The sequence below is a fragment of the Leopardus geoffroyi genome, chromosome A3 (genome assembly GCF_018350155.1).
Source record: "Leopardus geoffroyi isolate Oge1 chromosome A3, O.geoffroyi_Oge1_pat1.0, whole genome shotgun sequence".
Taxonomy (NCBI): domain Eukaryota; kingdom Metazoa; phylum Chordata; class Mammalia; order Carnivora; family Felidae; genus Leopardus; species Leopardus geoffroyi.
Genome location: NC_059336.1, coordinates 90,220,835 through 90,233,473, shown reverse-complemented (window position 1 = coordinate 90,233,473; position 12,639 = coordinate 90,220,835). Strand labels below are relative to the sequence as shown.

At 44.7% G+C, this 12,639-nt stretch overlaps 1 protein-coding gene across 5 annotated transcripts in view; it reads right to left on the bottom strand.

Moving 5' to 3' along the window:
* DGUOK (deoxyguanosine kinase) overlaps positions 1 to 12,415 on the bottom strand; it is a 29,741-nt gene extending 17,326 nt beyond the window's left edge. The window contains exons 1-2 of one of the 5 annotated variants that reach the window (XM_045446497.1): positions 12,176 to 12,415; positions 1,055 to 1,167 (exon numbers count right to left, since the gene is read on the bottom strand). In XM_045446497.1, the coding sequence (XP_045302453.1) occupies positions 1,055 to 1,167; positions 12,176 to 12,317 (255 nt within the window). In that variant the 5' untranslated portion in view covers positions 12,318 to 12,415. The remainder of the gene's footprint in view (positions 1 to 1,054; positions 1,168 to 12,175) is intronic. The other 4 variants (XM_045446498.1, XM_045446494.1, XM_045446495.1 and 1 more) reach the window with 4 other exon arrangements.
* Between the last annotated feature and the right edge of the window lie 224 nt (positions 12,416 to 12,639).

The following is a 12,639-nucleotide window of genomic DNA, read 5'->3' as shown; positions in this document are numbered from 1 at the left end:
TGCCTAAAGAGGTAATACAATTCTGAGTTCGAATAACAGAAAAATGGCACCTGAAACAAGTTCTCTGATATATTTTACCATTTAGAGTACTACTTTTAGTAAATTCTAACCAGAAAACTAACAAAGTGGACCTTATCGCCTAGACAAAGTTACTTCGGAATGAGGAAGAGTCTGGAGGAAAATGGTGTTTGGCTTGAAAGACTCACGGAAGAGAAAGAGCAAACAAATCGTTACCTTCAACTATATGAAGCGTTGTCATGTGGGAAAGTCAAAACACTTAAGAGGCAGAACTTGAATCAATGAGTCAGAGTCACAGGGATGCAAAGTGGCTCATACAAGAACTTTCTAACAATTAGAGTTGTTAAAACCCAGAACAAGCTGCTCGGCGAATGTTCCTGGTGGCTGTGGGAGGAGTGTGTGGAGACTGAGGCAAGGTGGTGCCATTCCCTCGGCTACCTCTGAGGTTCACGTCTAACTTGGTCCTTCCCTACTCACACTGATGTGGCTGGTGTTGAAACCAAACCTACGGCCTCTCCCAAAGCAGTAGACGTGACACTGGGTCCTACGCCACAAGGCATAAGTGAAATGCACCGCACTTGGCATAGTAATTGGCAGAGTGTGCCTTATAAACGTCAGCTATTACTTCTGCATCGACTCAGAGTGTGACAAGATGTTCGCTAAGTCCCTTCCAATTTCTCAGACTTCATAAATAAGTTAAGATCACTATAATTAACTATTAATAATCCTGATGGCCAGCTTCAGTAATACACTTAAGGGTAGGAATGACAAAGCCAGGATGGCTGGACATGCTTTGGGAAACCACAAAGAACAGAGGCAGTCACTTATGTAGACATGTAAAAACCACAAAAATCAAAACTAAACATATTCAAACAAGTCATATCCTCTCTGGCACATGCGGTCTGCTTTCTGGAATGAAAGTATTTTAAAACAGAGACTCAAACTGGGCTATTTCACCAACTCACAGCAAATTAGATTACTACAATGAGTTTATTCACCCATGCCTGCCAACTACCCACCACAACTCAAAACTTACTTTTTGGGTGCCAGCGGCCTGGACATTCTGCCATGTTGCTACAGGTTCTGTAGCTATGTGCCACTCTGGGTAAGTTTCCGTGAGTAACTTCACAAAGGTGGACTTTCCCACAGCTGCAATGCAAACAGCACGTATTGGGACACTTCCCAAATGAGGGCTGAAGGAGAAGCTGCTACTAAACTCTGCCACAAAGACCCAACTTAAGGCGACAAGCACCAGGTTTCCCAATTTCAAAACTCAGTGCCATACGACTGTCCGACGGCCGATGGATAGGTCAGGCCCTGCTAACCAGAGTCACCATAAGGAATACGGGCATTAGGGAAGATAAATACCATTCAGATATGACTTGCAGTTTTAATGCTTCAACCTCCCAGAGGCAAACTATTTAATGACCTTGAAAAATGTAAGACTACCAGAAGTAGATGAAATCAGCTACTTAAGTTGTGATGCATGAATCATATTCTGTGACTGTAAAAAGTGCAAGTTTTTCAAGAAAGAAAATTAAGATTATGACCCTCAATTGCTCAACAAACCTAATCAGTATTTACCAGAGTGCTTACTATGGGCTCAGGACTATCTGGCACTGGGGTACAGTGATGAACAAAACATAGGATGGATTCTGCCCTCACAGAGCTTGCAAGGGAGACACTAAACAAACACGGAAGTAACCAATAACAAATGGTGTTGAGTGGTAGGAAAGAAAAATGCAGGACGGCTCTAATACAGCACAGGAGACCAGGGAAGGTTCCTCTGAAGAAAATGTTCTCTGAGGTAAGAGCTGAAAGGTGAGGAGTTAGTCAGGCCGAGGATGGGGGAAGGGTATTTCAGGCAAAGGGAGCCGCATAAGCAAGGGCTGGGGGGTGTGGGGGGACCTGCTGTATGACAAGACAGAAGAGAAGCCTGTGGCCTAGAAGAGACATGGTCAAGCAAAGGCTCAAGATGTTTGGAGGAGCAGGTAGGCAGGCTGGACCAGATCAGGCAAGACCTCGTAGCATGGTAAGAAGTTCGAATCTATTCTAAGAGCAATGGGAAATCTGTGGCAACGTATTTTAAGCAGAGAAATGAAAAGATTCCATCTCATTTTTTATTTATTTTTCTTTTTTTTTTTTTTTTCAGAGAGAGAGAGAGAGGGAGAGGGAGAATGAGTGGGGGAGGGGCAGAGAGAGAGAGAGAGAGAGAGAGAGAGAGAGAGACAGAATCTGACGTGGGCTCCAGGCTCTCAGTTGACAGCACAGAGCCCAACGTGGAGCTCAAACTCACAGACCGTGAGATTGTGACTTGGGCCGACGTTGGACGCGCAACCGACTGAGCCACCCAGGTGTCCCAGATTCCATCTCGTTTTTAAAAGATCACTCTGCCAGGTCTGTAAGAACAGACCACTAACGGGGCGTCTGGGTGGCTCAGTCAGTTAAGCGTCCGACTTTGACTCAGGTCACGATCTCACAGTCCGTGAGTTCGAGACCCGCGTCGGGCTCTGGGCTGATGGCTCGGAGCCTGGAGCCTGCTTCCGATTCTGTGTCTCCCTCTCTCTCTGCCCCTCCCCTGTTCATGCTCTCTCTCTGTCTCAAAAGTAAATAAACGTTAAAAAAAAAAAAAAAAAAAAAAAAAAGAACAGACTGCTAACAGAAGTAGCCACACCAATTAGAATATAATAGTAGCCTGAACCAAGGGATGGCAGAGGACATGGAAAGTTGTGGTTGCTTTTGAGAAATATTCTGGAGATGAAACCAACCTAGTACAACAAATTATCTTTTTCCATTTACACCAATGTCTGGCCTATACCTTCCTGAGCTCCAGACTTGCTAAGGGCCCTCCAGACACCTCCGCTTGGATGTCCCACAAATACCTCAAAATCAGTCTGCTCCCTACATGAAGTCATCATCATCCCCACCAAAATGACCTTCTTCCCATATCCTGGACCCGGGTATGGCAGCAGCATCTACTCACTGTCAGGGCTTGTCCCTCCTCTGCCAAACCTCAAGTAGCCACCAAGTCCTTTTGCACTTGCCTTCTAAAATTTCCCCATCCCTCCTTTTCTCTCCATTCCCATCTCCAAGCTCAAGATCAGGCTCTCATCTCTTGCCTCTCTGACTCTGGCATTGCCCTCTTCAATCTATCATCCAAACTGCAGCCACACTGAACACAAAATAACACTGCTTAAAACCCTCTACCAGCTCCCTATTGCTTTTGTGACAAAATCCAACCCTTTAGCATGGTCTACGAGACATAACACCTGCATATACCTCTCTGGCCTCAGCTTCCTTCAGGCACCCTGAGCTCCTGCTGACCAAACTCCAATCATGCCATGTTCTTCCCTGCAAATGTGATTTTGCAAATGTGCTCCCATTTCCTGGAGCATCTTCTCCCCTCACCTGGTCAACCTGCTTACTCAATTTTCAAGATTCTGCTCAGATGTACTTCCTGCATGAAGCTTTTCCAGACCCTGACTCCTCTGAGCTAGATCAGCTAATCCATCCTTTACACTTGGTCTGGCCTTCTGGGTTAAGAATCTGTCACTGCAATTATAATTCTGTTTCTGCAGGTAGAAGATGGGGCTCCTCTAGGGCACACAGAGTGGAACTGGAACCACAAACCAGCATAATGATCTGACTGAGTGAAACATTTAACGGAACCAAGAGAAGGAAGGGAGGTGCCCTTCAAGTCAATTCTATCAGCCACCCAGGGTTACTGATCAGGCGTGAAGGGATTGTCTCAGAAGAGCCCACACATCCAATATGTGCCATCGATTACACACCACTCCAACTCCTGTCTGAACAACACAGGGTAAGAACAAACATCATGAACCTGTGTGTTCTGTACAGTCACGCTCATCTCTCAGTTCCACCTCCACCCAGCCCATGCGTGCCTTTGCACATCCGCCCAGCCTCTGCTCTTCCCACACTTCAGTGAATAAATGCCTTCCCCTGCTCTTCCAGGCCTGTGTCTAAATCCTTTCCCCTACCAAGGCCAAGGCCCCACCTCTTCCATGGGTTCAGAATGTCTCTAGTTCACATGGAATTTCTACCATATGGGGCAACTGAATCAAATAAGAAATATTTATTAACTGCTTAAAGTATGTTTAGGGGCGCCTGGGTGGCTCAGTCGGTTGAGCGTCCGACTTCGGCTCAGGTCATGATCTCACAGCTCGGGAGTTTGGGCTCCGCGTCGGGCTCTGTGCTGACAGCTCAGCCTGGAGCCTGCTTCAGATTCTGTCTCCCTCTCTCTCTGCCCCTCCCATGCTCATGCTCTGTCTCTGTGAAAAGTAAATAAACATTAAAAAAAATTAAAAAAAAATAAAGTATGTTTAGCATTCAATTGTTTTGATTGCTTCATGGGTCTTACTTTTGGTTTCCTAACAGGACCTGACTCTCTGGGGTTGGGACCCAGGAATCCACATTTATAAGTATGCCCCAAAGTGATCCTGATGCATACTTATATTTGAGGTTGCTGTCCATTACAATCTGTTCAAAATCAACAGAGGTAGTTTTTGGTTTTTTTTTTAATATAGGTTCTAAAACCACATACCAGACTACTGAATAAAAGCCTACGGCTTATCATGAAGTACCTAAGAGACTGACAGGAATTACAAATTGGTTGAGTTTATATATTATCAGATGTCTGCCTGCCCTAAAAAGTCTCTAGCTTAAAATATTTGGCATAGATGGTCAATATTTAGATTGCAGGTTGTTGATTACATCTAGAACATGGTTCCTGCCTATCAGTGAAAAGCTATTTTAATTAACAGGAAAAGATTAAGGTAATTGAGATGGCTGGGATTAAGTGACTGTTAGAATTAAATGCTTTAAACGTTAAAAACAATCTAAAAAACTATTGCAGATGGACAGGAAGGGCCCTCAGGGTTAGAAAATGTCAACTTCACCTCTGAGATCAGACACTATTAGTTCATCTAAGGGCAGTCAGGACTCTGAGAAATCGACTCAGGCCATTTAAGCACACACAACCCAGAATGGCAACAAATTTGATGTAATGGGAAATCTACAGTTCCAATTACTGGAATAATTACACCAGGGCAACAGCTCTACCCTGCACCCCAGTGCCCATTCGAAAGCTTCTGGAAAGTCAGTTGACTAATCAGAAGCTGGCTTCAGCAAAGAATGACAGTAAATGGTGGTGGCAGGTCCTAAGAGCTGTGCCATCCATGTTGCTCTAGGGCTCAGAAAGCCGGGGTCATTTGCCATAGGGCAGTAGTTCTTAAAACCGTGTTCTAATGGAACTCAGCTGTACTATGCATAGGCCACAAATATGGAATAATTTTAAAAGATAATTCAGTTATATATTTATTTTAAAAGCACACACAACATAACTTTTTTTTAGTGATATAATAATCATAACAGGTTTTTCTTCTTCCTGCTGGGGTTTTGGTTGTTGTGTTTTTTTTTTTTTGTTTGTTTGTTTTTTTAAGACAAATGTTTTAAAGTGTTCCAGGGGCTTCATAAGAGTGGTGACATCTGCTTCTTTCCTGCTACATTGGCCTTCTCCTAGCAAGCAGAACACTCATGTCCACCAAAAGCCATTCCTCTTTATGCAACACTGGGCAAACAAGAAAAAGTCCTCCCTTTGTCTGGTCTCTGTGCAGAGCACCAGTTTCTTATGATATCATTATCACGATAGTTGGATCCCAGGTTCACTGTTATCTTTCAATATACTCTTTAATATCATGAAATTTGGGAGGTATCAGATCGCAGAATCAAACCTTCCCTTCAGGCCTTGGCTATTACTGAACTTTACTATATGCGCCATGACTTGAAAAAGGGGGGAAGGTACTTTCTTAGAGTATATTAGTTCAACATGTTGATTTTTATTAGCACCAAGACTGTCATTCCACAAGCTGCACCAAAGAGTTCTCTTGCTAATGTCCATCTTTTCCTTTTTCTCTTCCACAAATTTTTCTATAAACTATGATGCCTGCTATTGCTACATTCTGCTAAAACCTAGCAGTCAGAGTGTAATGTCCAAAATAATGTATTATTTTAAATTTAATACAGCTGTATTTCATGTGAGCCTCTTAAACATACCATCACCTCCAAGCATTTTCCTCTCCTGAACAAAATGAAAAACATGGCAAAAATCCAATTCTGAAACCTTTTACCAAAAAGCAAACAAAGGCAATATATACAAAACTGTCTATCTTAAACACAAAAGTCTTCCAAAGAAAATTGAAAGCCTTTACTTCAGGAACTGCATGTGATGCCACATTCATCTCTCACTCACTCGCTCACCAGATGTTTATGAGATGTTTATGGAATCGCTACTAACTAGTAGGTACTATAAAATGAGCTAGGCTGAGATCCTGCCCTCAAAAAGTTCATAATCCACCCGTGAAACAAAGTACCTAGGTTCAGAAAGGCTCTGAGCCTAAAAGCACGCTGGGCAAACATAACAAAAATCACTCAGCAGGCTTAAAAGAAACATAATACACTTTTGCCCTCATTCCTTTTAATGTTTTTCCCAGGGAAAACTACGTTTACCAAAAAAAAAAGTTGCTCCCAGCTCCCAGCAAACAATCCGAACAATCCAAACCGCTCTGTTCAGCATGAGACCCTCACTGGTCTGGAACACCTTCCTCCCCCACTTTGCCCACCACAGGATTCATCCTTTCACTCCCTCCTTCTCCGTGAAACCCTCCTGAACTCTCTCCAGCTCCACGTCACCCGGAGGCAGAGCTAATTACTGCCTTCTCTGATGTACCAAGGTATTACATTATAATTATTTGTTGACCCATCACTCTCTCCACTTGCTTTTTGAAGACACAGACTGGCCTTGTTCCCTTTGCATCCTGAGTACCTAGCCAGGTCCTGGGAATGGAGATGGATGGAACGAGGCGAATCACAGAAACAAACACTCCAATATACAACATTTAGAATAAATAGTCTCTTTTCCGCTAGGATTCTTTGCCCAGTTGTTTACACGCAATAAAAGCAAAAGATGAGCATTAGTGATGTTAGAATGCAGGAAACATGCTATTTGGGAAGCTCTCTCCGCTGCTTTATATACAAGCCTCTAGACTGTAAAAGTGATAAAGTGTCTTTTGCTTTGGTTGGGTCTTTGAAAACCAAAGTGAGAATGGTCTGAGATCACTCACTGCCAGTATTTCATATGGTAGTCCTTTGTTCAACTGAGGTTTGTAATTACAAAATAACTGGTTTTGGGAGGCAATAATATACCGTAGCCATGAATACACTTAGAAGATAGGCTAAGTATTTCTTAGATTTTCAGGCATTGTTTAGGCACCAAGTTTCTGACGTTCCATCACACATGGCAGATGGCTTCACAGCTCATACCAGACACATGAGCAGGGTGTCTGCACTCACAGATCAGATCAACAAGACTTGGAGCAGCAGGATTACTAGAAAAGCCCCTCTAAACATACCTAACTTCAGTCAGGACAAGGGTTTACCTTCCTCTATTCAGGTTTCCTGGATGGGTACTCATTTATTTGGGGATGCCACCTGTGATTAGAGAACAAGCTCAGTCCTGACTAGGATTGTAAAGCGGTTTGACATATTCCTTCCGTGGGCACCAGTGACTACCTTTCACGTGGATGTCAAAGCACAGGAGCCAAACATGTGGTCAACACTGAAAGAATACAATGGGTCAGGCAGGGGTTAAGTGCTGGTGACGCCAAGATGAGCAAAACACTAAGCAGCCAACCCAGGGAAGGTCTCCAGAGAAGTCAAGTGCTGCAGCATTTGTGGGTACAAAATGTTATGGGAGCACACAGAGGAGGCAGTGACTAATTCCGCCTGAGGACAGTCACCAGGCTGTGTGGGGTGATGGAGAGTTGTAGGAGGTAAAACCAGAAACAGCCAGATTAGGGTCCCCCAGTCCACTGGTCATTAGTCACACTTTCCTTGGGCAAGTGCATCCACTTCCAAGGCTTCAACGGCTACCCCCACCATCAACAACTTCCATACCTGAAAGCTCAGTCCCATCCCTCTGGATTTCAGGCACATGTCCTAATCTACCCCAGAACATCTATCTCTGTATGCCTCAGAGGGACCCGATAACTAAACATATCACTCTCACCTCCCCAGACTTCCTCTTCCTTTATTCCCATCTTCAGTTTCCAGTCAGTGTCCAAACTAAAAGCCTCACTGTCATCTTCTATACTAGAAGTGGCCACCTCGTCCTGTCAATCTCACTTCTAAGAATCTCTCTCAAATGACTCCATTCTTCTCAGTCCTTCCATTCCCTCTGTCCAGGCCGGCATCTTCCCACACTCCCACTACTACAGCAACAGCCACAAAACCAGTCTAGCTACAAATTCTGCTCCTGCTCATTCACTCAGAGCAATGATACAAGACACTATGGGTACTGCAGCAAACAAGACATATAAAGAAAGTGCCTGTTTTATGGACCTTCCTGTTTGTTCATTCTGGCCAATTTCTGTTTTAAAATTAATCTGGTTGTGACACATACCGGCCTCAAATCTTCAGCACCCTCCCCCGCATGGTCCCTCTACTAGCATGGTCCACAAGGTTGTTCAACATCTGGCAAGTCTACCCTTCCACCCTCTTGTTCTGCCACACAGGTACATCCCTGTTATTAAAACTGCATGTTTCTTCAGGCTTTGCCTTGGCAAGTGTTACTTCCTGTACCCGGAACATTCCTTTCTCATCTCCCCCTCGGGAATTCCTACCCCAGAGATTCTGAGTTTCCATGCCCAAGCAAACATGGCACTCATCACATGGTACAGGAATGATGTTTAGAAGTCTGCTCCTCCCACCTGGCTATGAGCTTCTTAAAGGACAGGAACTGTATCACATGTGAGTCTACCCTCATAGCACATATTCAGTAAGTCTTGGTTCAGGAGAAACCAAGGCAGAAGCATATCCATCTACAAAGGTTAAGACGCAAAGGTCAGGAAAATTGGTCAGGAAAATCAAACTTCACCTAATGGCCTGTCCAAGTACTTCTTTTGTGAAGTACTTTGGTACCTCTGTGGGCTCTGAGAACAGAGCTTCCCTTAGAGGCATGTTTCCCAAAGGCAGAACATCTTGAACACCATCAGGACCCTCCCTTCTCAATCTTTTTGATGTTTCTGATTTGGCTGCAGAAACACACACAGATGTGGTGACTGATCTCACTTTAAACTCATGACCACTAAGTCCAAGTGGGTCCTTAATGCTGCCTAGCAACTCTCTACATTTCTCTTGCTCACTCACTAGACTAATTCATGTCTTTCCTCTCTCCTCACACCCACTCTGCTTAGCTGACCCTTCTTCCCGTTTCACTGAGGAAACAACCAAAAGACCTTCCCCAAATTCCCACCACACCTACTTGAGTCAGTACTCATTTATGTTGCCGTGCACACTGTTCCCAGGGATAAACTCTGCTCCTAGCTTAGGCCAACCTCTCTCCACTTCAGCAAGAGATTCCACTCCTTGCTTACTAAAATCACTCCGGTAATTATATCCTGTCTCCTGCTTCACGAATTTTTTTGCCCTCTCTACTAGACCATTTCCACCAGCTTAAAAATATGATCCAATTGGGGTGCCTGGGTGGCTCAGTCGGTTGAGCGCCCGACTTCGGCTCAGGTCATGATCTCACAGTTCGTGGGTTCGAGCCCCGCGTCGGGCTCTGTGCTGACAGCTCGGAGCCTGGAGCCTGCTTCAGATTCTGTGTCTCCTTCTCTCTCTGCCCCTCCCCCGCTCATGCTTGGTCTCACTCTGTTTCTCAAAAATAAATTAAGGTAAAAAAAAATTAAAACAAAAAAAATATGATCCAATATCTCTTACAAAAAGAAAAAAATGGAAACAACCCCCTCAAACCTTCTTCCCATTTCAGCTACCACCCCATGTCTCCCCTTTCTAGGAAAACTTGTAGTTGTCTGAATCCATTGTCACCTCCCATTCTCCTTGAACCTATGCCAATCAGACTTTCACCCCTACTGCCCCTAAAAACTGTTCTTCTCAAGTTCACCAAAAAGCTCCATTACCTAAACAGCATTACACAGTTGAACATTCCCACTCCCCAAACACCTTCTTCACTCTGCTTCCAAGATATCATTCTCTTCTGGTTTTTCTCCTACCTCAGTGGTCATTCCTTCTCAGTTTCTTTTGCCTGATTCCTTCTTCCATCTAACTGCCCCATGGCTTAGTCCTTTCCATCAACACAACAAGGTCTCCTGGCTTCAAATACCATCTACATTTATACCTCCAGTCCAGGGAGACTCTGAACTCCAGACGTATATATCAAACTGCCTCTTCAACATCTCCACTCAGATATCTACCAAGCATACACAAACCTAACACGACTAAAGGTAAAATCTTGAAACCATCCTCTGTGCTCAGTCTGTTCTTCTCATTCTTCTCCCATTTATGAAAATTTGGAACTCCCATTTTTCGAGTTGCTCAGACCAAAATGATTGGAGTGATCACGGACCTCTCTTTACCTCATACTCCATCCACATCTGCTACTAAATCCAGTTTGCCCTGCCTTAAAATGTAACTGGAATCCAACTGCTTCTTACCACCTCCACAGTTACCACCCTGCTCGAACTCACTGCAACTCACCGTTGCAACAACCACCTGACCCCTACTTTCAACATATCAGCTAAAGTCACCTTCTTATAATTTAAGTCAAATCATGTCACATGACAGCACAAATCTTTTCCAGTGGCAAGTAGAAGTCCAACATGGACTACAAGGCCTACGCAATCCAGCCACCCCTTACCTTTGGACCTCATCTCCTCCCGTTCTCCCCCTTGCTTACTCCACTCCAGCCACAACAGCTTTCTTCTTGTTCCCTGAACACGCTATCCACCTTAGGGCCTTTGCACTTGGTCTTCCCTCTGCCTGGAAGAGTCTCCCAGTTATCCACATGGTTTCATCACTTTCTTCTGGTTGTTGCTTCAATGTCACCTTCTCAGTGAGGCCTGTCTTGACGAACCTATTTAAAACTGCAACCTCCCTCAATCTCTCACCCCTGAATTTTCTCCCATCACATTCATTACTATCTAATATATTGTTTACTTAATTCATACGGTTTATTATTTACCTCTACTAGAGTTCCGTGAGAGCAGAGATTTTTATTTGTTCTGTTCAGTGCTATATCCTCAGGGTTAAGAACAGTGTTAGCATACGGAAGTTGCTCAAAGGGTTATTTGTCGAATGAATAAAATGAGAAATTCTCAGTTGGCTTCTAGGCTGTCTTCAATTTTCAACACTTTTTCAGCACCTCAGCAGGTAAAAGCATCAAGTCAGAATTTATTAACGTTAAACTGAAGCAGGGGCGCCTGGGTGGCTCAGTCGGTTAAGCGCCCAACTTCGGCTCAGGTCATGATCTCACAGTTTGTGCATTCGAGCCCCGCACCAGGCTCTGTGCTGACAGCTCAGAGCCTGGAGCCTGCTTCGGATTCTATGTCTCCCTCTCTCTCTGTCCCTCCCCTGCTCATGCTCTCTCTCAATAATAAATAAACATTAAAAAAAAAAAAAAAAACCGAAGTGTTATGCTTTCATTTGGTTTTTTTGGTTCCTTTTTATCTAAGATACCGGGTCTCTACTCTTGTAACAGTTACTTTTAAAACATGTTTTAAGTTTAAAAAGTGAGTTTCTTCTAAGAAAAATGTTAAATTATATGGGACTAGAAGAGAGACATGGTAAAATTACTGTAAGTGGTATCTGAATGACTGAACTTTAATAACTCTCAGGGTAGGGCTACCAGATAAAATACAGGACGCCAGTAAATTTTAATTGTAGATAGATAATAATTTTTTCTAATGCATGTCCCAAATATTGCATAGGACACACACACACACTAAAATCTGAAATCCTATTTTAAACGGCACTTCACCACCCCCCCCCCCCCAAATCCAACATCCCTATTTTAGGAAAACAAAAGAAATTACACCCTGCTCCTTGTCGCATTCATTGCGATCAGAACAAGCTGGTGGAACTCCTGGCTATCTACGGACTTCGTGACTGTGGGAGAGTACTGAGGCCTGACATTCTAAAAATCAAAGAGGCCTCTTTGGGAAGGGAAAGGCCCCGTCACATCAGATCGCGGGGGCAGGGTGGTCTTGGCCCAGCTCCCTTTCCCAGCCTTTCGGCCACCAGCTCGGGGGAGGCAAAGGCTTGGCAGCCACTTTCCGGCCCTTACCAATATTTCCTTCGATGGAGAGCTTTCGAGGCCCGCGCTTCGCGTGCATGGCCCTGGAGGGGGACACGCCACCGATTCGGCTCTGAGCCATGGAACTGGAAGGTGTTCGCAACAGCCTTCGAAGGAGCTGACCCGCGGTCATCCCACCCACGACTCGCGCAATTATCACTTCCGCCGATAGCACTTCCGCCCCCGGCTCCGCTGTGCAAGCGCTCCGGCGCGCCTATGACGTCAGGAGATCGCCGGGCAAGAAGTGGGTGGAGTTCAGCTGGCCGCGCGAGGAGGGGCCGAAGGGACCCCTGTGTTCTCGCGAAATTTGTAGCAAAGCAACGCTAGGTGGAAAAGACTTCTAGTGCGGGGGTGCGGGAGCGTTAGTAACTGCAGTTGCCTGGGCGGCTCGCCCTCTCGCTGTTTGTCGGAAGAGCAACATTGTGAAAGAGACATATTCTCAACAAGCTCCTCAC